We start from the raw sequence: 21,870 nt of genomic DNA, 5'->3' as shown, positions 1-21,870 counted from the left end.
GATCAGCACTTTATACATAGTAGAATTACAATAAGGAGGAGAGGTGATATAACGATATATTTTTCTCCTTTTGTGGATTTTCTTCCCCCAAAGACGATCTTTGGAAACAAAGGAAAAGTAGCAGCATGGTATAACAGAAAGAGGTTGAAGAGTTTGAAGTCAGATAGATCCTTATTTAAATTGGGGCAAATTATTTAAGGACTTTAACCTTAGTATACTTATCTATGAAAACATGGAAACTAATAATTTTGGGGTATATTTCCAAAAATAAGTAAGCTAAAATGTGGAATGTGCTATATATTCTCCATTTTCCCCTCCAGGTCTTCTCTTCGTCCTGCTCCATCCTGCTCTGTGTCCTAGGAAACTGACCTCAAAGACTGGTTTAACCAAGCTTTCTTGCCTTGGTTGGGTTTGGACAAACTGTGGCATATTCAGGAGATCAGGAGTTAGTAAGAGAAAAAGGTATGGCATTTATTCCTTCATGTCCCTCCCTATGAAAACATTGTTTGGCAGTGGCTGCAATATTCTTCCCTGTCGGACACTCCTTACCGTGCAGATACATCTCTCACAGGCTAGGGCAACTCTTCCTTGGTTCTACCCCTCTACCTCACTAAGGTGATAATACCTTCCCACTATTGCCCTTTCCAGAGTGCTTCACCATCCTTTAATGGTTCCCTTAATCTTGCCTTCAAAAACAGTCCCTTCATTGATCTCTTCTCAATTACCCCTTTGCCATCTTCCAGCTGTTTGCTGCTAGAACATAGACTGATTCAAGAACAATCCTGACATTCGAAGGCCAGTTTTACAATCCTTACTTCATCTGGCTCTCCATTTGCTCTTTGAGGTTGAAAGGAGACTCTAGTTACGATGCTTCAACTCTTTCACAGCAAAATTCTTATCAGGAACCACCTAACCAACCCTTAAATGAAAGGCAGTCTTGATGATTGGATATGGGGGTCGGGTCCCTGAAAAATAAAACAGTCCAGATTTTGTTCATTTGCAGCCCTGTGGCCCTTGTGCTGAAAAGATAAGGTAATTCATGCTTAATGTACTATTTATTAAGGATTAACAATAATATTCCTTAATATTTCCTACAATAGTATCAGGCAAAAGGGGAGAAAGGAAAGGAGAAAATGGGTTTAATATAGTTAAACTCTATGATTATTGACCTTCCAGAGGGATTTCATGTCAATGATCTTATTTATTTTCTTAGCTTTTACTTCAATAGATTGTATAATATCTGAAACCCACCTCAATTTGCTCCTTGTTCCTGGCATTTTCTCTCTCTTACATCAAACATCTGGGAGCATTTTACAAGGCTTTCCTGTAATCTGGCAAACTATATACACATGTGTCTTTTAGGAGTCCAATTTTCTCCACCCAGTAATTGGTGAATGCAGAGAAACAAAGTATCATTTTATTTTACATAATGGTACTATGTAAAATGATTCACTAATTCAGTTCTGAAAAATAATAATCACAAGTTGGAAGATTTAAAAACACATGTGAGAAGACAGCACCCAGGGAAATCTAGGTTCTTAGTGCTTACACAAGCTCACTCTTGCCCCCTGCAGTTTGCTGAGAGACAGAAAAATATTTTGTAATTAGCCTTGTGTGTTGCTTGCAAAGTTCAGCTGAAATGTTCATTCACCTTATAAGGAGCTGTCAGTACCTCTAGGAATACACCACGCAACAGTATCACTTAGAAACAGTTTTGTTTCCACATCACGTAATAAATATGTCTTTGTTCTTCCTTTGTCTCCACTTCTTGTTAATAGAGAAAATTGTCCAGGAAAAATGCAACCTGCAACTTAATATGGATTACTATGTTTTGTACTCCTTACAATTTGAAATAAATGTCTACATAAAAGAAAGATACAGCAATAGCTAATGCTTTTCCCTGGGTAATAATACAATTTTGAAAAATAGAATGCCTAAGTAAATAAATTGGGCAAGCTTATCTTTTTGCCTGCAGTTTCATTTTACTAATGAGACTGCTGAGAAAATTTCCCCTCGAGAGCCCTACAATTCAGCACCCACACCGTTGGACAGTACCATCTCAGCAAGCATCTACACAAAACCATCCAATTGAATGGAAACTGAGGAATATAAAATGATTTCATGTGGTGACTAAGACCTAGAAACCAAAGCTTTCAATATCCCCCCCTACACCCTATTAAAAACTGCTATTCTCTGGTTTAAGTAAAATGCAAAAACAAAACAAACACTTTTTTGTCCCCTAATAGTGCAAGATAAAATTTCAAACAAGAGTGTCAAGCAGCCACTCCTCAAACTTACCTCTGCAGTAGATTATTCATATCAATAAGGAATTAAGGGAAGAATTCGTGGTTTCATCTATTTTTAAAAAGTGAATGGACTACATCTCATACCAAATAAACTAAATGAAAATGAACAGCTTTCTTTATTAATATTGTGATACAGTTTACTTTATAAGTCAGAGTTAGTACAGATTCTAAATATGCTATCATCCAAGTAACAATTCACAATCTTAAATCTGACCTACAAAGCCTTTTTCAAGTGCTGTAAGAGCCTGAAGTCACTCCATCTGTGGGCATCTCTGACTGAGCAAACCAGGTAGTATCAGATATTAATAGATATTAGTTCACTGTTGATGTCAGACCAAGACTAGCCTTAATTTTTTTTTCATTAGGGAAATATACAGCTGATGAAATAAACACTGCCCATTTCGTCTACTATTCATTATATGTACTATTTTTACATTACTCATCTTTCTATTATGTATGCAATCCATTGAAACCATTTCCATTTTTGTGGTTCAGGAACAAATTATAATACTCTAGGTTTTGTGTTGTCAAGAGCAGAGCAGAAGGAAACTCATGCCTCTCCAATTCTGTATTTTATAACTATTAAAGCCACTAAGTTGTCATTAGAACTTTGGCAGTTTTAGCACACTGAACCTTATTAAGCTCACTGTCAATTACAACCCCACACAGACAGCTGTGTACTCTTCCAAGGGGGTGTGTCCTTGTCTGGCAGCAGAATTTACCCTTATCTACTTTCATCTTTTCAGCACCATCTATCATTTCCATCTGTAAATATATTTTAGAATATCAATTACATCATTATTATGTGTTGTAACTTCACATTATACAGAAAGAAATACCATTGTTTCTATAGTTACAGCTAAGTGCTTTATTTTTTTAATGTGTAAAAATTGTGGAATAGGACAGGACTTAAGGCAAAGCTGTGAATATAAATCCCAATTCAGACTGAAAAATATCCATTAATCAGCATAATTAGAATATATTACTTCAACTAATAACAATTGCATTGAATTATGCCATTATTCAGCCCATAGGTCGCCATAATTTCCCATAAACATAGATAAAAGGCTTGGCAAAGATTTATTTGTTCACTTATTTATTGATTACCTCCTATGCATCAGGCACTGTTCTGGGTGCTAGGAATACAGCTTTGAACAAGACAGATAAAGTTCCTTCTCTCATGGGTTGTACATGCTAGCTGGGGAAGACAGATGATATTAAATTAAAGGTGTCAGAGTAGTAGTGACTAGGAATGCTACTCTAGGCAAGGTGGTCATGACAAATGTTGCTGAGATGGTGAAATTTAAGCTGAGATTATGACATTTAAGCTGAGACTTGAATGTCAAGAAGGAGCCAGCTATGCAATGATCTGTAGGAAATGCATATCAGTCTGAGGGAACAACCAGTGAAAAAATTTTGAGTTAGGATTGATCTGTCTCAGACTGTTAGAGAAACAGAAATGTGTGGTTGAAGTCCAGGTAAACAATTTCTTCTACATTTATTTGATCTACTAGCTACTAACCTCATAAAAATAAAATATAATCAGATTAGAACATGGATAAATCTCAAGATAATTATGCTGAGTGAAAATGCCAAAGGGGGGAAAAAGAGTACATACTATATGATTTCATTTACATAAAATTCTAAAAATACAGACAAAAATTTAGGGACTGAAAGCAAATCAGTGGTTGTCTCAGTGAGAAATGTATTACAAAGGGACTCAAAGATGTTTGGGGGGGGACGATGGGAATAGTTGTAATTTTTATTGTGGTAATGGTATCATGACTGTATGTATAAATGCCAAAACCAATCAAATTACATATTTTAAATATGTGCAGTTTATTGTACATCAATAATGCCTCAATTAAGCTATAATAAAATCAGGTTTGTTTGAGCATTTTCTTTTACAGGGAATATTTAGTAGTTTCCAGTCATGCCCAGTTCATTTTCTAAATACTTAATAAACCTTCCTCAATAATTCATCCTGTGCTTTCCTGATATCTACATCACACTCATTTGCCTAAGTTTGAGAGACTATCTCTCTTTCTAGGTTTTGGAGAGTAAAAGGATATTTTTCCAACTTCAGTTTGCAAACATGCCTCCTCAAAGATCTTGGACAGGAATTAGATAATATCATATGGGTATTATTTCAGAATTGCATTTTAATACAGCCAATCCAGAAACCCTGAATTCATTTAGACTAATACATATATTTTTAAAAGTCCCTCTCCCACGTTTGACATCTGTTCCTTCTTGGCAGGTTGTATTCTATTTTCCTTCTCCTCCTCCCTCTCTTCCTCTTCTCCTTTTCCTCCTCCTCTTCTTCCTTTGCCTCCTTCTCCTCCTCCTCCTCTTCTTCCTTCTCAGTCTGAATATCATTCTTCACGTAGTGAAGACAAAACATGCCATGGATCAAAGGTTTCCCCACTGTGCCTTCCCTTTAGCTGCATTCCTGCCTGAAATATAACGAGGTATGTTTTTGTTTCTCCTTCGGTTTTATAAATTCCAACCTCTTTAGGAAATTTAGTGTCCCTGACCCTATGTTTATTACCGCTGATAACAAAAACTGGGGTCTTAGGGAAGACACAGACTTTGTGTTGCTGATGGAGTTAGTAACAGTTACGCCGTTGGATATACAAGAACTCTGCCTGGAACATCTGCACAGATCCCGAGAGGTGACCGTGCAGACCTGGCTGCCTGGGTGCACGTATCTCTCACCCTCTCACCATTCCAGTTTCTTCTACCTGGGGGCCTTCATAGCGTTGTTATAAACATAAACAGAGACACCTAAAATATGAATGTTACAAATTAAAATTATTGTAATCATGTATACATTGGGAACTCAACAAAAATGTGCCGATTTAAGAATTACCATCATTCTACTCCATGGGAACTAGCGAAACCAACTTAGCTTCTGCTTAATTCTGATGGCACTCATACCTCTGCTTTAGAGCCAGAGATTTGTTTACTTGCCATGATTTTTCAAAATCACTCATGATTATATTAAAAACATGACTTAGTATTTAGCGATATAATAATTCCATCATTTCTCTCTAGTTCTTCTTAAGGTTCTGTGTTAGATTCTGCCAATCTGTTTATCAGATTTGGAGGCAGAAGGGGAGAGACCGTTATCCCCTGGCAAGCATTTGTGGTAGATGGATGGGGAGACATCAGACATCATCAGCCTTCAGGCAAGCCTCAGCCAGCCACCTTCTTTGTGCCTATAGACCGCAGATGTAGTTGAGGGCAGTTCCTTCAGGAGGACTCCAGCAGATGGAGATGCATGGAGAGGGTGTCCTGGAAAATCTTGAGATTCAAAGCAGCTTCTGAGTGGGCTCTTGAAAACCACTAACTTTGGCACTAAATGTTAATCTGCCACAGAGTCCTTGCCTTTGTCCCCCACAGTCTTTCCAATGGTTTAATAAGCCTCTTCTTCCCTTTACACAACATTATGACCTGGAATTCATAAAGAGCAACTTGTTTTCCTGACAAGGTAAACAAGTATAGACACACATATGATCCAGTTAGAAACAAGAGATTTATGATTTTACAAAACCACCTCTGCTGTTCAAACTGGTATCATGGTTAAACATGCTGGTCCTGGAGAGGGCTTCCGGGGTTCAAATTCCTGCTCCATCACTTACGAGTAACTTTAGGCAAGTTATTTAAATTCCCTGTACCTCGGTTTCATCTCTTTAAAATGGGGGCAAAATATTTTTTTACCTCTTAGGACTATTTGAGGGAATTTAAAAAGCTTATGTGTGGCTTCCCTGGTGGTGCAGTGGTTAAGAATCTGCCTACCAATGCAGGGGACATGGGTTCGAGCCCTGGTCCGGGAAGATCCCACATGCCACGGAGCAACTAAGCCCGTGAGCCACGACTACTGAGCCTGTGCTCTAGAGCCTGCGAGCCACAGCTACTGAGCCCGAGTGCCACAACTACTGAAGCCTGTGTGCCTAGAGCCCGTGCTCCGCAACAAGAGAAGCCACCACAATGAGAAGCCCACGCACCGCAACGAAGAGTATCCCCGCCTTGCCGCAACTAGAGGAAGCCCGCGCGCAGCAACAAAGACCCAACATAGCCAAAAAATAAATAAATAAAATTAAATTAAAAAAAAAAAAAAGCTTATATGAATAAAAACTTAGAATAGTGTTTGGCATTTGTTAAGCAATAAATAAACATTGGTTACTATCAACAGTGGTGTCCTTAACTCCTGCTTTTCTGATGAGTATACTCAATTCCCCAGTGTCTATTTTCCCACAATATTAATGGCTGAGTGGTTAAACTATAGCTCAGACTGGAATGCAAATCATCTCTATGCCCTCAGTGCTTCACTGATAAGAGACAGAGTCAATTCAACTTCTTCAGGCCCTCTTTCCAAAAGTTAGATCCATCCTTTCTAAGTCAAACCTTCAATAACTAAGTAGACCTAAAAGATAATTTTACATCTTTTCCTTAGAATACAAAGAAGAAGTTCCTTTGACTTTTCCTAGGTTATTCCCAAGTAATTAATTATATGAATAACAAGAAAAACAACCAAGTTAGATTGACTGGTGTTCCTTCATGGTCTTGAACATTCAGTGAGTGAAAGGTTTAGAATGTTGAGACTTATTTGCATGTATGTTTCCTTATCATGGAGGATGTTGTGATCTTCGTACTGAATGTACAGGAGCCAGCTCTTTGGTTAAGAACATCAACTTATATAGATTATTTTTCATGGTCTAAGCTTTCCCCTTTGTGTTGGAAACTGCTTTATAAATAAAATTTTAAAGAATTATTTGCAGTACATTTCAGGAAAAAAAAAAGAAATTTGGAATCAGTGATCTGTGTTTGAATCACAGATCAGCCATGTAGTAGTAGCTTGGGTTTTATCAAACATTTAGCATCCTAAGCCTCCATTTATTCATCTATAAGGTAACAATTAATAATAGTAATAAAGATTTCCTAATAATAATAATAATAAAGATTTCCTAGGGTTTGCTTGATTTAAGATAGCACACATCAAAATACCTTTATCACACATACCTTTATCACACTTCCAGCCCTATGACCTGTCACCATTCTACTTCTCATCGTATTTAGTCACACACTGGCAAAACACAAGGAACTAGTCAGCCTCCCTGATTCAAAACCACATAATGAAATGATGAATACCAAGTCATCATAAACACATCGTCCCTCACCATGTTATTGCCCCTAAATTTGTTACATCCACTTCTGAACAAACCCCTTTATTTTACCCTCCTTTTCTTCTCATTTATTGATAACTCCTTTCTGTTACCTAAGTACTGTTAAGCTTCTGTCCCTTTATTATCTACTCAGTAGGCATGGAGATAAAATTTAATTTTCATTCAACCAAATATGAGCTTTGTGCCACTTAGCATAATTCAACTGCCTTGCCTTTTATATCTTGAATGTAGTGTTGCAACCTTACCGCCCATGTTGAAATGAGAGGATGTCAATGGCTGTAGCCTTGAGAATAAACATAGGCTATTCAAGATGAAAGGAATTTAAAGATCTTTAATTTTAAAGCTAAAAAATCTGAGAGTAAACAAGTTAAGCCACCTCTCCATAGTCACAGAGCCAATTGTCAGCAGTAATATTCTGAACCAGAACTGAGCTTCAGTGAAACTAAGCCACTTGTCCTTGGTAAAAACTGTGCTGGGTACCAAAGTGAGGGCTTCATGGAAAATTGTGGAACAGCAAAAACCATGATAGATTATTTCATCTTGGATGCAGTGGATGTGTCTAGATTTCTTTACTTGATTCCCTTCTAAGAGGGGGGAATTGGACAAATGGCCAGAATAAAGAAAAAGGGCAAAACATGGAAATGTTCACAGAAACTCACCGTACATTTCTCTTCTACAACAGTCATCTAAATTCAGAAGCTTACAAATCAAAAATGTAAACTTTCTGTTTCTTTTTATCCTCATAAGGCTACTCTAGTTTGAATATTATGACCTTGATTTCTTCTCTTGTAAAACAGCTTTCCTCCTTTCCTTTTTTTTTTTTTTTTTTTGCCTTTGTTGTCACATCCATAGTTTTGCTTTCCTCTATACTATCTGGTAGACTAACTCTTATACGTAAAATGGTTTGAACCATAATACTAGCGGGTTAGTTCTTTGTAAGAGCCACAGGGGCTCATGGGGTTTTTTAATAAAGAGAAAACCAGTATTAAGAAATAAAGAGAAAAAGGTATTACTCTAAAAATTAATGAAAAGCTATTGAATTAACTTAGACCACCCATACCAGGCAATTTGAAGCTTTCCTATATAAAGATAGCCTCTCCTGTTTGGCAAAACTTTAAAGATTTTTGTCTTCCATTTTTAAAATTAACAACAACAAAAGACAAGGCTGCAAAAGGCTGCTGTTGATAATAGAGAGTGGGAAGAGTGAGTTTTCTTGATTGAAATTTTTTTCCAGGGCCTGGTAGCCTATTTTGTTTCCAGGTATTTATAGATTCATAGGCAAGAGACCAGCCTTTCATTTGGTTGAGCCTGAGGCAGAAGTGAATGAGATCCCCAGTGTTGACTGGAAATGGGTAAATCACTTAACCACACCTAGTGGTCACTTAGACTCCTGGGCTCCTGTGGAATCATTTGTAAAATAGGTACTCTTTTAGGTTAACATTCATGGTTGTTATTAGGTGGGAATATTTTACAAATAACAAATATGCAATATGAAGAACATTCACTTTAACTCCTTTCTCTCTGCAATCTGTATCACCTCTCTCTTTTGAATTCTTATCCCCATGAGTTGCAATGCATTCAACCCATGGTGACATACATTCCACCTATGATGATATACATTAATCTTCCCTGAATAGTATTAAAACAATCAAGGGATATTTCTGGGCCAAAATATGTACAAGACGTTAAGATTTTAAAACTTACACATAGACACATACAGACATACATTCACCCAACACATACTTTTAGGGACTGAAGAGAAAAAGAAACTAAGATGATTAAATAAGTTTTAGATTATCCATTTAATGGCCCTCACCTCTGTCAGTGGTTCTGCATGTTGCTGAAGTCACAATCAGCATGTGTAGAGTATTAATTATCCTGATTTTTTCCCATTTATTATTTGAAAGTCTGAACATCATAAAGGAGACGAACTTGAGCCTTGTAATGAAACAGAAGTGAATTCAAAAGCTAGCAGTTCTTCTATAAGATTCATGGCATTTGGCAGACTTCTTAACCTCTATAGAACAATTTCTTTGTAAAAGGGGACTCTAATAATAGCATCTATCACACAAGATTATTTACATGATAAAGTAAAATAATACTAATAAAATGCTTAGCATAGCATCGAGTTCATGGTAAGGTTCTAATGAATGTCTGCTCTTATTATCATCTCATATATGCATTGATGCACTCATTATTTTCATGGTTTCATGGTATTCTAGAAAATTAATCAACCACGTTCTTTCTTTTTTCTCTATTTACTACTAGGAATTTGGGTTAAATTTATTTGGGGATATAAGTCTCATTGCTATAAATATCTATGTAGTAAATACTGTTTTCTGATAAGTTTATTTTCTTGAGGGATATTGTAGCTGGAAACAAAATTAAATGGGAGGTTTTTACGGACCTTCTTAAAAGTTGCCAAATTCTTCTCCAGAGGAAAGTAAACCAATTTACAGAGTACGATATTATTAAACTTCTTTCTTCACAGATGCACCAACACTGAGTTTTCATTATTTTTATTTGCTTATTGTAGAAGAATCAGCATAGAATCATACCAAAAATATTTGAATTAGCCTTTCTTTGCTAATGGACCAGGGTTTTTTGTTGTTATTGTTTCCCGCTAAGATTAGCACTTCTTCCTGGCTAATCAATTCATTTTCCCTGATCCATTAGAGAGCCATTTAATGTTTTAAAGCTACACGTGATAACTTATAGTCTCAAAAGATCCCCAGGCTGAGTTCCGTTCCAACATTTCCCTCCTCATAGCCACTGGACATTTCTTTGCCTGCAACTACGGAGTGAAGCTAAGACTATTCTCAAATATTAGATATTGTGGGCTCATTTTTTTTTAATTTAAATAAAATTAGGGTGACCAAAGACAAGCAAAAAGAAATACTGTCATAATTGCTATGTAGCAACAATTGGAATTGTTGGAAACAGTGTAATTTGCAATCTGAAACACTGAGTTTCCATCTTTTGTTTTGATACAATGCACCTTTTGGGGAACAATTCTTCCCATTCCCATATGTCTCATTTCAGCCCACAGACATCGGTACTCCACTTCCTGCCCTCACCTGCTTCTCCCTAAGGGAGGAAGAGTGTCATGAAGTTGATGATTCAGGGGGAGATGCTGAGCGAGCATGAGCTGCTGGTGGCCCCCTGTGTTCATTCTCTCCCTGAACTCAAGATGCCCTCATTGCTCCTCTGCATGATAAGCTTAGCAAGGCCAGCTCTGCTCCTACAGTTCTAGGTAAGGAAGTTCAATTCTGGTGGGTCCATGCACTATAATACTTTATAACCAGTAAAAAGTCAGGTATGTTCCATTCAAGCTATCTAACGCCTGTGTTCTATTTCTTATTTGGTTTAGAATTCATGAGAGAAGAAAAAAGTGTCATCCATTGGTCATATAAAACCCCACCCAGCTTAGTATTTGTAGTCACTAAACATCAAGGATACAGAGTCATACTGCTTGGTTCAACTCCTATGTGATTCTTATTAGCTGGGTGAAAGACAAGTTATATAGCTTCTCTGACCTCCAGTTTCCTTATCTGTATAAGGGAGATAATAATAGTACATACCTCAAAGAATTGTTTAAAGCAGGAGTTGGCAAACTTTGGCTCTCTGGGACAAACCCAGTCCATTCTTTATTTTTGTAAATAAAATTTTACTGAAATGTACCCATGCCCATATATTTGCATATTGGCTATGGCTACTTGCATGCTGCAACAGCAGAGCTAAGTAGTTGTAAAAGAGACCATATGGCCCATAGAGACTAAAATATTTTCTATCTGTCCCTTTACAGAAAAAGTCTGTCAACCCCTGGTTTGAAAGATAAAGCAAGAAATGAGGTATGCATACAAAACACAGAGCACTGGACATGACAAAGAGTAAATTCTTATTATGTGTTAGCTATTATTATTGTTATCCATTAAGAGGTAGTGTATCATAGTGATTAACAGTACTGATTCTTTAGCAAAACTGTATAGGTTCAAATCTCAGCTCTACAACTTATCAATTCTGTCATCTTAGGCAAGCCACATTTTTTTTTTTAATCACAATGTACTCATCTGTAATACGAAGATAATAATATCTAGTGCATAAAGTTATTTAGAGGCTTAAATGAGATTATACAAGTAAATTAATACTTAGGAGATTGCATGTCACTGATATAAATATTTGCTGTCATCACCATCACCATCATCATCATAACTGTCATTAATTTCCCCCTACAGGATTCCAAAATATAAACTTATTTTGAACACAAGTTCATTGATAATATTAGATCTCAAGTAATTCACATATTCATTTAATAAATATTAACCAACCATCTTGAGGGAGTCAGAGAGTCTCCAGAGATAGAGATATAACTCTTCCTTTCTCCTTAACTTCCCCAGTGTAATCAGATCTATACTTTCAGGTCAAAGCCAAAATATCATGAATTCTTGAAGAAAAAGCACCATCTAAATCAAGTTACTTCATACTAAAACAGGAGGAGTTATCTGCATCCAGCTAGACTACAAATGGGTTTAAAGAGCATCTAAACCCTGGGTTATTGAGCAATTTTAAGCCTTAATAGAGCTCTCATGATTCAAAGATGAATAAACAAAAAAATGATGAAATAGAAGTTGAAAGAGGAGGATGAAAGAATCTTAACAACCCAGAGGGTGAAACGTTCTGCAGTGTATAAGGAGATGAATGCCTTACTCAACCCACAGAGCAATGGTGCTCTTTGGGAAATGATTAGGCACAGGAAACAGAAGCCAGCATTAGGTAGCCCCTGTTCAGGTATCAGGAAAATTCAAGAAAAATGACATCCATGAAACAGTACATGAAAAGGTAGCAGATCTAGATGGAAAGAGAGCTGAGTATATTGCAGGCAAGCATGAATAAAAGAAAAACTGATGAGAGATAAAGAAATAGGTGCAATAAAACCTAAATGTAAAATGGCTGAAAATAAAACACATCAGCAAAGAGGAGAGTCCACGCTGCAGAAGACTGAATCTATGAGGACAAACATTAGACGCACTTCCAGAATCTAGTGTTAAGAGTTACAAGGTACTACAGAATATTGAGCAGCTTTCCCTCTGCTATACAGTAGGTCCTTGTTGGTTATCTATTTTAAATATAGCAGTGTGTACATGTCAATCCCAAACTTCCAATCTATCCCTCCCCCTGATCATTCCTGCTTGGTAACCATAAATTAGTTCTCTAAGTCTGTGAGTCTGTTTCTGTTTTGTAAGTAAGTTCATTTGTATTACTTTTTTGGAAACTAACACAACATTGTTAATCAACTATACTGCACTGTAAGATAAAATTTTTTTAAATATGAAAAAAAGAGTTACAAGGTAGAAGTGATGAGAGAAGACATGACAGACACGGAGGCTGGAAAGCAGGTATCAAACACTCCAGAGAAAGAGAATGAAGAGTTAGAATGGAAACACTGCTGTCGTATGATTGAAAGACATGTCAGAAAAGGATGGGATATTCAAATTCAAAATGAATCAAAAGGACCTAAACCTAAAAAGAAAAAAGAAAAGAAATAATTTTGATGTAGTAGAAAAAGAATATTTGTGCTAATGAAAAAGGAAAAACTATTAAGGCAGAAATAAACAAGGTACATACAAAGAAAGAAAAGTTAGGCTGATTACTACTGGCTTAAATATCAGAGAAAATTGAACCAAGCCTATATTGTTTTAATGAAATCTCTAGGTAGGCAAAGTGGAACTCCGATGTAAAGGAAAGAGGAAGATATCCACATGTATACTAATATACCAAAAGTACACCATTGATTTACTTTACCAAAAAAAAAAAAAAAAATTAAGGTGTTCTCTAACAAAAATGTGAGATGAATCAACGTAAAAATAAGAATGAGGACGTGATTGCACAGAGTGGATAGAGATGAGCAATGCAAGTAATTGAACATAAAACTGAACTTTAAAATGATCTGAATATGACTATTAGACAATCCAAATGCCACAGATACGTCTTATGTGAGAAAATAAGAAGTGGAAAACAATATTTTTGCTTAAAATAAATGAGACAGAGATGGTTGGATCGGCAACATGTGTATTTCAAAATGTATATGTTCCAGGAAAAATCCTAGGAAATGTAAAGTGTTGTGGATGATTGAACAATACAGACCAAGTACACACTTCACTCACTCACAAACATAGGAAAAAAGCTCCTATATTCACAGTAAGTACCATCAATATCTATAATAAAATAATATTTTAGATCATAGCCAAATACATTTTCCTCTGATTTTCAAGGATGGATGAATATTATAAAACCTATTAACATAATTTAAGACTATTAGTTTAAAGTAATAATCATTTTCCTAGATACCAAAACAATTCATCATCCAATCCTGATTTTTTAGTTACTAAGCTAAGAAAAAAGAATAATTAATAAAGAAGACATTGAACATGAATACCAAACCAACAGACATTTTACTTAATTCTTAAATACTTAGAGTCATTCTCATTTTGAAGTGAGATTCACAATGAAGTTGCCCATAAAATCATCATCATCATCTTTAAACTAAGTTCTCAAAACTGAGCAGGTTATAGATAAGAATAAAAAGTAAGCAAAGGGCTTCCCTGGTGGCGCAGTGGTTGAGAGTCTGCCTGCCAATACAGGGGACATGGGTTCGAGCCGTGGTCTGGGAAGATCCCACATACCGCGGAGCAACTAGGCCCGTGAGCCACAGCTACTGAGCCCGCACGTCTGGAGCCTGTGCTCTGCAACAAGAGAGGCCACGACAGTGAGAGGCCCGCGCACCGCGATGAAGAGGGGCCCCCCGCTTGCCGCAACTAGAGGAAGCCCTCGCATAGAAAATGAAGACCCAACACAGCCAAAAATAAATAAATAAAACACAACTCTGCCTATGCTATTTCCCTGCTGAAAAAAAAAAAAAAAAAAAGTAAGCAAAGCTAATTGTCAAAATTTATAAATGATACTATGATTTATCTAGAAAAACAGAAAAATGTAGGGGAACACTTTTAGGTATAACTACAGAGATCAGTGAAGTTACTAATAAGCGTATCAATAATCAAGAATGTTCCTGTATAACTAAGACAACCACTTACAAAAATATGATGAAAAAGATGCTTTTTGAGTAACAAGAAATTTTTAAATATTAAGATTAAAACCTCATGATAATACATCAAGGAAGTACATGAAAAAAAAAAAAAGGTTACAAAAGAACCCCCACTATACTTTGTGAACATCAAAGAAGATCTGAATAAGTGGAACAAAATATCAGGTTTTGAAAAAGTCATATAGGCAAATAGTCAATAGATGAAAAAACCTATAATTTTAATGCAACTTGAGTTAAAATCCCAGTGCTTTCACTTTGGGCAGGTAACAACTCATTATAGAGTTTATTGGCGAAAATTTAAAAAGGAAAATAGCAAAGCACGTTTTTAAACAAATACACATATAAATACATTAAGTGGCAAATATAAGTATATGTAAATGTATATGTGTGTTAAACAATACTAATGAGGTGGTGCTTGCAACATCATAGGTTTAAATTACACAGTTACAACATTAAAACTATGTGTTCCTGGCAGATAGATTAATGGAACAGAATATAAAACCAAAAAAATATATATATACATATATACCAGATACATGCACATGTAAATACTATATAATAAGCTGACATTATTAATCAGTGTTAAAGGATGGATTATTAAGTAATTGCTATAGCAAATGGTTAACAATTTAGAAATACAGACTTATTCAATAGTGAAAAAATGTAGAGGAATTACAATATGTAAATATACTCATTATAAACTTACCTACTTCAGTTGAATTAACACCTTCTTACAGTGCATGTGAATTATTTGTTATTAGATTGAGGCAGATAATTTTATCAAAGGTAAAAGAAATAAAGAAGAAGACTGAGAAACATATCTATGTAAAAACAAATACATCCAAAGTCAATAAACTATGTAAAAAACATGAAAGGTTAATGGGAAAATATTCAAAATATCCAAGACAAACAGAAGTAGAATATCTTTAATATAGAAATTGAAATTAAATTTAAATGTAAATTTTAAAATGATTATTAAAAGAATAAAGAACAAAAGATATTATTTGGAAATTTATTTTAAAAAAGAATACTAATGAAATAGAAGCATGTAATCCATTTCAGAAAAGGTCAAAGTGTAAATTAAAACAGCACCCCATTTTCACCTATAAATTGCAAAGATTTTAGTGCAAAAACAATCATTGTATCTAGAAGATGAGGTAGGAGAAAATATAGACAACCTTGGTTTTGACAATTATTTTCTTTTTTTTTTTAAACATCTTTATTGGGGTATAATTGCTTTTCAAAGGTGTGTTAGTTTCTGCTGTATAACCGAGTGAATGAGCTATACATATACATACATCCCCATATCTCCTCCTTCTTGCATCTCCCTCCCACCCTCCCTATCCCACCCCTCTAGGTGGTCACAAAGCACCAAGCTGATCTCCCTGTGCTATGTGGCTGCTTCCCACTAGCTATCTATTTTACATTTGGTAGTGTATATATGTCCATGCCACTTCGTCCCAGCTTACCCTGCCCCCTCCCTGAGTCCTCAAGTCCATTCTCTATGTCTGCATCTTTATTCCTGTTCTGCCCCTAGGTTCCTCTGGCAATTATTTTCTTAGATACAACACCAAAGGCATAATCCATGAAAGAAAGAATTGTTAAGGTAGACTTCATAAAAACTAAAGATTTTTGCTCTGTGAAAGGTACTATGAAGAGCATGAAAAGACAAGCCACAGACTGGGAGAAAATATTTGAAAAAGCACATCTGATAAAAGACTGTTATCCAAAATATGCAAAGAACTCTTCAAATTCAAAATAAGGAAACAACCTGATTAAAAAATGGATCAACAACTTAATAGACACCTCACTCAAAAAAGATATACAGATGGCAAATAAGCATATGAAAAGATGCTCCACACTCTATGTCATCAGGGAAATGCAGATTAAAACAACGAGATACAACTACACATCTATTAGAATGGCCAAAATCCAGAACACTGACAACACCAAATGCTGACAAGGATACAGAGCAACACGGACTCTCGTTCATTGCTGGTGGGAATGCAAAATGGTACAGCCACTGTAGAAGACGGTTTGACAGTTTCTTGCAAAACTAAACATACTCTTACCGTACAATCCAGTGATCATGCTCTTGGTATTTACCCAAAGGAGTTAAACATTTATGTCCACACAAAAACCTGCACACATAGGTTTATAACAGCTTTATTCATAATCGCCCAAACTTGGAAGCAACCAATTTGTCCTTCAGTAAGTGGATGGATAAATAAACTGTGATACATCCAGACAATGGACTATTATTCAGTGATAAAAAGAAATGAGCTATCAAGCTATGAAAAGACATGGAAGAAACTTAAACATATATTTCTAAGAGAGAAACAGCCGATCTGTAAAGGCTACATACTGTATGATTCCAACCATAGGACATTTTGGAAAAGGCAAAACTATGGAGGTAGTAAAAGGGTCAGTGGTTAACAGAGGTTAGCAGAGAGGAAGTGATGAATAAAGGGAGTGTAGAGGATTTTTAGGGCAGTGGAACTACTCTGTATGAGACTATAATGATGGATACACATCATTTTACATTTGTCCAAACCCATTAAATGTATAACAACATGAGTGAAACCTAATGTAAACTCTGGACTTCGGGTAAGAATGATGTGTCAATGTCAGTCCATCAGTTGTCACAAATCTACCAGTCTAGCAGAGGATATTAATAATGGGGAAGGCTATGCATGTGTGGGAGCAGGGTGTATATGGAAAATCTCTACCTTCCTCTCAATCTTGTCGAGAGCTAAAGCTTCTCTAAAAAGTAAAGTCTATTTTGAAAAAAGTATTTATAAAGTTTCAAGGAAAGGAACTCCTATACATGGTTGTTGAGAGTTTTTTAATCTATTTATTCAAAGGTGAAAAAGTAATCTAATTTCACCAAAATGTTGACAATGGTTATCCACAGGTAGATGGATGGTGTGTGATTGAAGACAGGAGTAGGGGTGTGTTTTTGTTGTTTGATTTCCAAATTATATTTTCTTATTCAGAAAGACAAAAATGTATATGTTTTAAATGAAAATCAAGTGTCTTTAATTATTAAAAAGTCTAATTAGGTTTTCTACAGTCTATGAAAGATTTTTATTTTTTCCGTGTTGTTTCATCAAACTAAAGAGAGGATTAAACTAATTTATCTTGATGCTAAGGGGAGCCCCGGTTAAGGCAATGGGACTGTAATTTGGGAGAATAGGCGAGATATTAAGCTATGGCTAAGGCTCAGGTCGGAAACTCTGAGCTTTCTGCTGTTATTAATGGAAGGACAAATGGAGAGAGGGGAGCTGAGCTGAAAAGCGGAAAGGCACTGGAGGGATACAAATCGACATGAAAGGTGGCTGACTTGGCAAAACTGTTAAATGACTTTGCAAAAGACCTGTCGCAATGGATAAACGGCCCCTCCTGAAGAAGCAGCTTAACATTCCTGCAGTGCACACACAATTATTTCCAGGGATGAGACTGAGAGGAAGGAGGAAGAAAGAGGAACGGCAAGAAGATCTAAAGATGCCTCAATGAGTCTGCAGACATTTCTTAAATGAGCAACTGGGAAGGAGAGAGCTATAGAAGAAAAACCAAAACAAAGAGTGCATGTACTTCATTTTCAGCTTCAGCCACTGGGCAAACAACCACCATTCTGCCCTTTCTCTGCTCATGGAAAACGATGAGTTGCTCTGTGGATGCTGACTACCCTCTAATTGTTTTTGTGGTAAGTGAGGCATAAAACCTATTGTCAAAAAACATGATGTCCACGGCGTACAGCCAGCCTTTATCTTCCCAATAGATCACTCCCAGGGGTTAATGTTGTCGGAGGGACCCTCAAAATAAAATGTGCTCGCATTTCTTTAAGGCAGACTTTCAGGTCAGAGCCCCCCTTTTTTCTCTAGTATTCCCCTCTCTGCAAGAAAAGAAGAATTTTCCTGAAGTATAGAACCCTGTTATGTCAAATAAAGGCCACACGCCCAAGGAAAAGAGGCAGGAGTCGGGGGGAGGGTAGCAGAGGTCTCCCCTCTAAAGCATATGGAGAGTTGTACTGACAAACATTAGTTACACCCTTTGTATTATAGTAAGTACCCCTGTTGCTAACACAATTCTTAGGATTCACTCTGCTGATTATTATATCTCATGATTTAGTTCTATTCATCAGAAACGAATCAAAGGTACTCAAACAGCTTGCTGCTGGTTTCAAACCAATAAATATTATTTTATTAAGTTTCCCTCTGCCAGCCTTTAATGATTATACACTTACTGGCAGGAATATTTTCTGGGTCAAGACATTTTCAGTGTAATTTCCCTCTCAACCATGTAGTTCTCAGGTCCTTTGGGCAGGAACCATGATTTGTTTGGATTACCTGCCTCCATGAGTAGAAAAATATATTATGATACAAACGTTTGGGTGAAATAAGCAGTTTTCACCCTGCTGCTCTCCACCAAGCTCCACGCCTCTCAAATTTAATTGAAATCTTTTCAAAACACACAGATTAATCACACCCTTTGTAGGTATCCTGCCCTTAAGAAGCCGTACCAGCCTAAGAAGGGTCAGAGGTCATGGGAAGACGTCAACCTTCAGTATCCCTGGACTGGTTGTAACTGAAAAATTCCTAGTCAGTTGTGTGGGATGGCATGGAGGGCAGGTAATACTATGTTCTTATGATAACCCACACAGCGGCCACTGCATTTGGAGCCTGACACCAAACTCTTTAGACTTGAATTAGAAAAGGCACTTCTTTGATAGATTTCTTCTTGTTCCAGTTTACAGGCAACTAATCCTCACTGCATTGGATCAAACAGACGGGCACAATCAATTCAGGGAAAGCAAGCAATGCCAGGTCTGCTCAGTCTTCCCTCAATGAGCAGCAGAGGAGAGGGGGTGGGGGGAAGATGGAAAGAGAGAAAACGCAGGCATGCCTGCACCCAGGATAGCTTAGCAAAGGCAAAGATGAAAAGACAAGTTGAAATATATATCCCGGCAGATGGAAGCGCTTTGCTGTCAGAGGGAGAAGCTGAGACATCAGCCACGATGCCAAGCTCACCAAGCCTTCGGGCTCTGAAGGGTGTTGAAGGAGCAGGGGCAGACGGAAGTGGCTGTGATGTCAAAATGAAATTGGCACAGTGACTCTAGGGAGGGAAGAAGTCTTAAGTCTCCAGAGTCTATGATCTATAGCATCGTGTGATAAGCAAGTTAAATATTGCACTTAGGAAATTAAGTCTCAGAGAAACCAGTGCCTTCCAAAGCAGTATTAATTTACACTGCTAGATCTTTCTGGGCTTGATTGGCCATTTGGTGAGAAGTCACACTGCAACGGCAGCCTAACAGCGGCAGGAGGAAAATTAACGAAAATGAGCTAGAAACAGGAGGCCCCAGTATTAGCGGTTTTCTCTCTGCCTTGGGACATGAAGTGCATGGCAATATGTTTCCTCATCTACCGGCAGGCACTTCCTCACCCAACAGCTCAATCCCCCGCTCCATGGCTTTGCTCAAAATGTGGGCAATGACTTAGTGTTCTTTGACTCCTCTGACGTTTCCTGATACTCTCTTCTCTCCCACGGCCTTTATATCTTCCCTTCTTGCCCCCGAATACAACTTGTCTACGGTACAGGGCATCAAAAGGGCTTCTGCAGATAACAGTTCTCCCTCTGCTGACTCTTTAGAGATCCTCACTGCTCTCAGAGATCCAGCCTTTCCCTGCCATGGCTGTGAGTCAGTTTCTCTGGGCCAGTGTATTCATCACCATCATGTATTCTGAGACAGAACATGGCTTTGTAAGAATGGGAAGATTAGGGGGCTTCCCTGGTGGCGCAGTGGTTGAGAATCTGCCTGCCAATGCAGGGGACACGGGTTCGAGCCCTGGTCTGGGAGGATCCCACATGCCGCGGAACGACTAGGCCCGTGAGCCACAACTACTGAGCCTGCGCGTCTGGAGCCTGTGCTCTGCAACAAGAGAGGCCGCGATAGTGAGAGGCCCGCGCACCGCGATGAAGAGTGGCCCCCGCTTGCCACAACTAGAGAAAGCCCTCGCACAGAAACGAAGACCGAACACAGCCAAAAATAAATAAATAAATAATAATAAAAAAATAATAATAACAAATGTTCAAGTACAATTGGTGTCTTTAAAAAAAAAAAAAAAAGAATGGGAAGATTAAAACATTTCTTGTCGCCAAGTGCCTGGATATTCGCAGTGAGATTGCCAGTTTTTAGCTGACAAATGACTCCAAAGTGACATCAGTATACATATAAACACATATCTGGCAAACACAAGCATAAGTAAATGTGCACATGTGTCGCTAAGCTGCATCTTCTTTGCCATGAGCAAAACTTAATAAAAATACATATTTATAAATGTATGTAGCTTTATATGTGCATTTATGTACAAATAAGCAACACTTCCTTGTCTTCAGCAGGAAGTAAGGATGCCCCGAGTCTGGTTCCCGTGGAGCAGTACTACCCTACCTTGATCTGGCAGCTTCTCCATATTTTCTCTTTGTCAAAGACCCATAGGTCCGCGTGACTTTCATTTCCCAGGTGTTCTCCAATGGAAACACAAAGGTTCAAATAGTGAGCAACTTACCGCTGGAGGTGGTGGTCCAGAGACTCCTCCTCAGCATTCAGTAGAGCTGCTGCACAGGTCAGGAGCTGACGGCTGCAGCTTACAGATTTGAGTTCCAAGATGAGGAGGCCCAAGCAGAACATAGACCCCATCTCCTCCAGTTCACTGGTACCAAACTGTAGACCCTGTCAGTTAAACAAAGCACTCAACAGTGAGTATAGGATGGAAACCGAGTGAAGACAATCTGAGATTAAGAGGAAGGACACCTGGACATAGGCTTATCACAGAAATTAAGAATTAATAGTATTTATCAGTCACTGCCCAATGTGTTTTGTTGTGGGATTTGTGGCTTAGTGGTTCTCAGTCTGCATTACATCAACCTTCAGGATTTCCCAGAAGTACTCCCAAGACGGCAATGACCGGGTAGGGGTACTAGAGGGTAGGAGGTGTGCGTGGAGATCCAGGAGTCACTTCCCCCCACTTTAGATAAAGCAGCAGTGCTTCTATCTGTATTTTACAAAAGGGTTTCACAGCTGAAACAAAAGTTTGTAAACGATATTACTAAGAGATACCCTTTTTCTCCCATAAATTTGCCAACCAATGGAGAAGAATGAGGGAGATCTCTCACTACAAACACTAAAAACTTAAAAAAAAACCCAAAAAACTCATTCACCATTTATTTAGAAACACCTATTCAGCTGTACTAAGATAACACATGAAAGCAAAGC

At 37.4% G+C, this 21,870-nt stretch overlaps 1 protein-coding gene and 1 long non-coding RNA gene across 2 annotated transcripts in view; one reads left to right on the top strand and one right to left on the bottom strand.

The window, feature by feature from the left end:
• The window catches only part of AGBL1 (AGBL carboxypeptidase 1), an 803,597-nt gene that overhangs the window by 192,475 nt on the left and 589,252 nt on the right, over positions 1-21,870 (bottom strand). Inside the window, 1 exon segment of the mRNA XM_082388897.1 lies at positions 21,164-21,327. Coding sequence (XP_082245023.1) covers positions 21,164-21,327 — 164 coding nt within the window.
• The window catches only part of LOC309627202, a 532,216-nt gene that overhangs the window by 245,062 nt on the left and 265,284 nt on the right, over positions 1-21,870 (top strand). The gene's annotated exons all lie outside the window — the stretch shown is intronic.

Source organism: Balaenoptera borealis (assembly GCF_965194805.1).
Source record: "Balaenoptera borealis genome assembly, chromosome: 3".
NCBI classification, from domain to species: Eukaryota; Metazoa; Chordata; class Mammalia; order Artiodactyla; family Balaenopteridae; genus Balaenoptera; species Balaenoptera borealis.
This window is presented reverse-complemented; position numbering and strand designations above follow the sequence as displayed.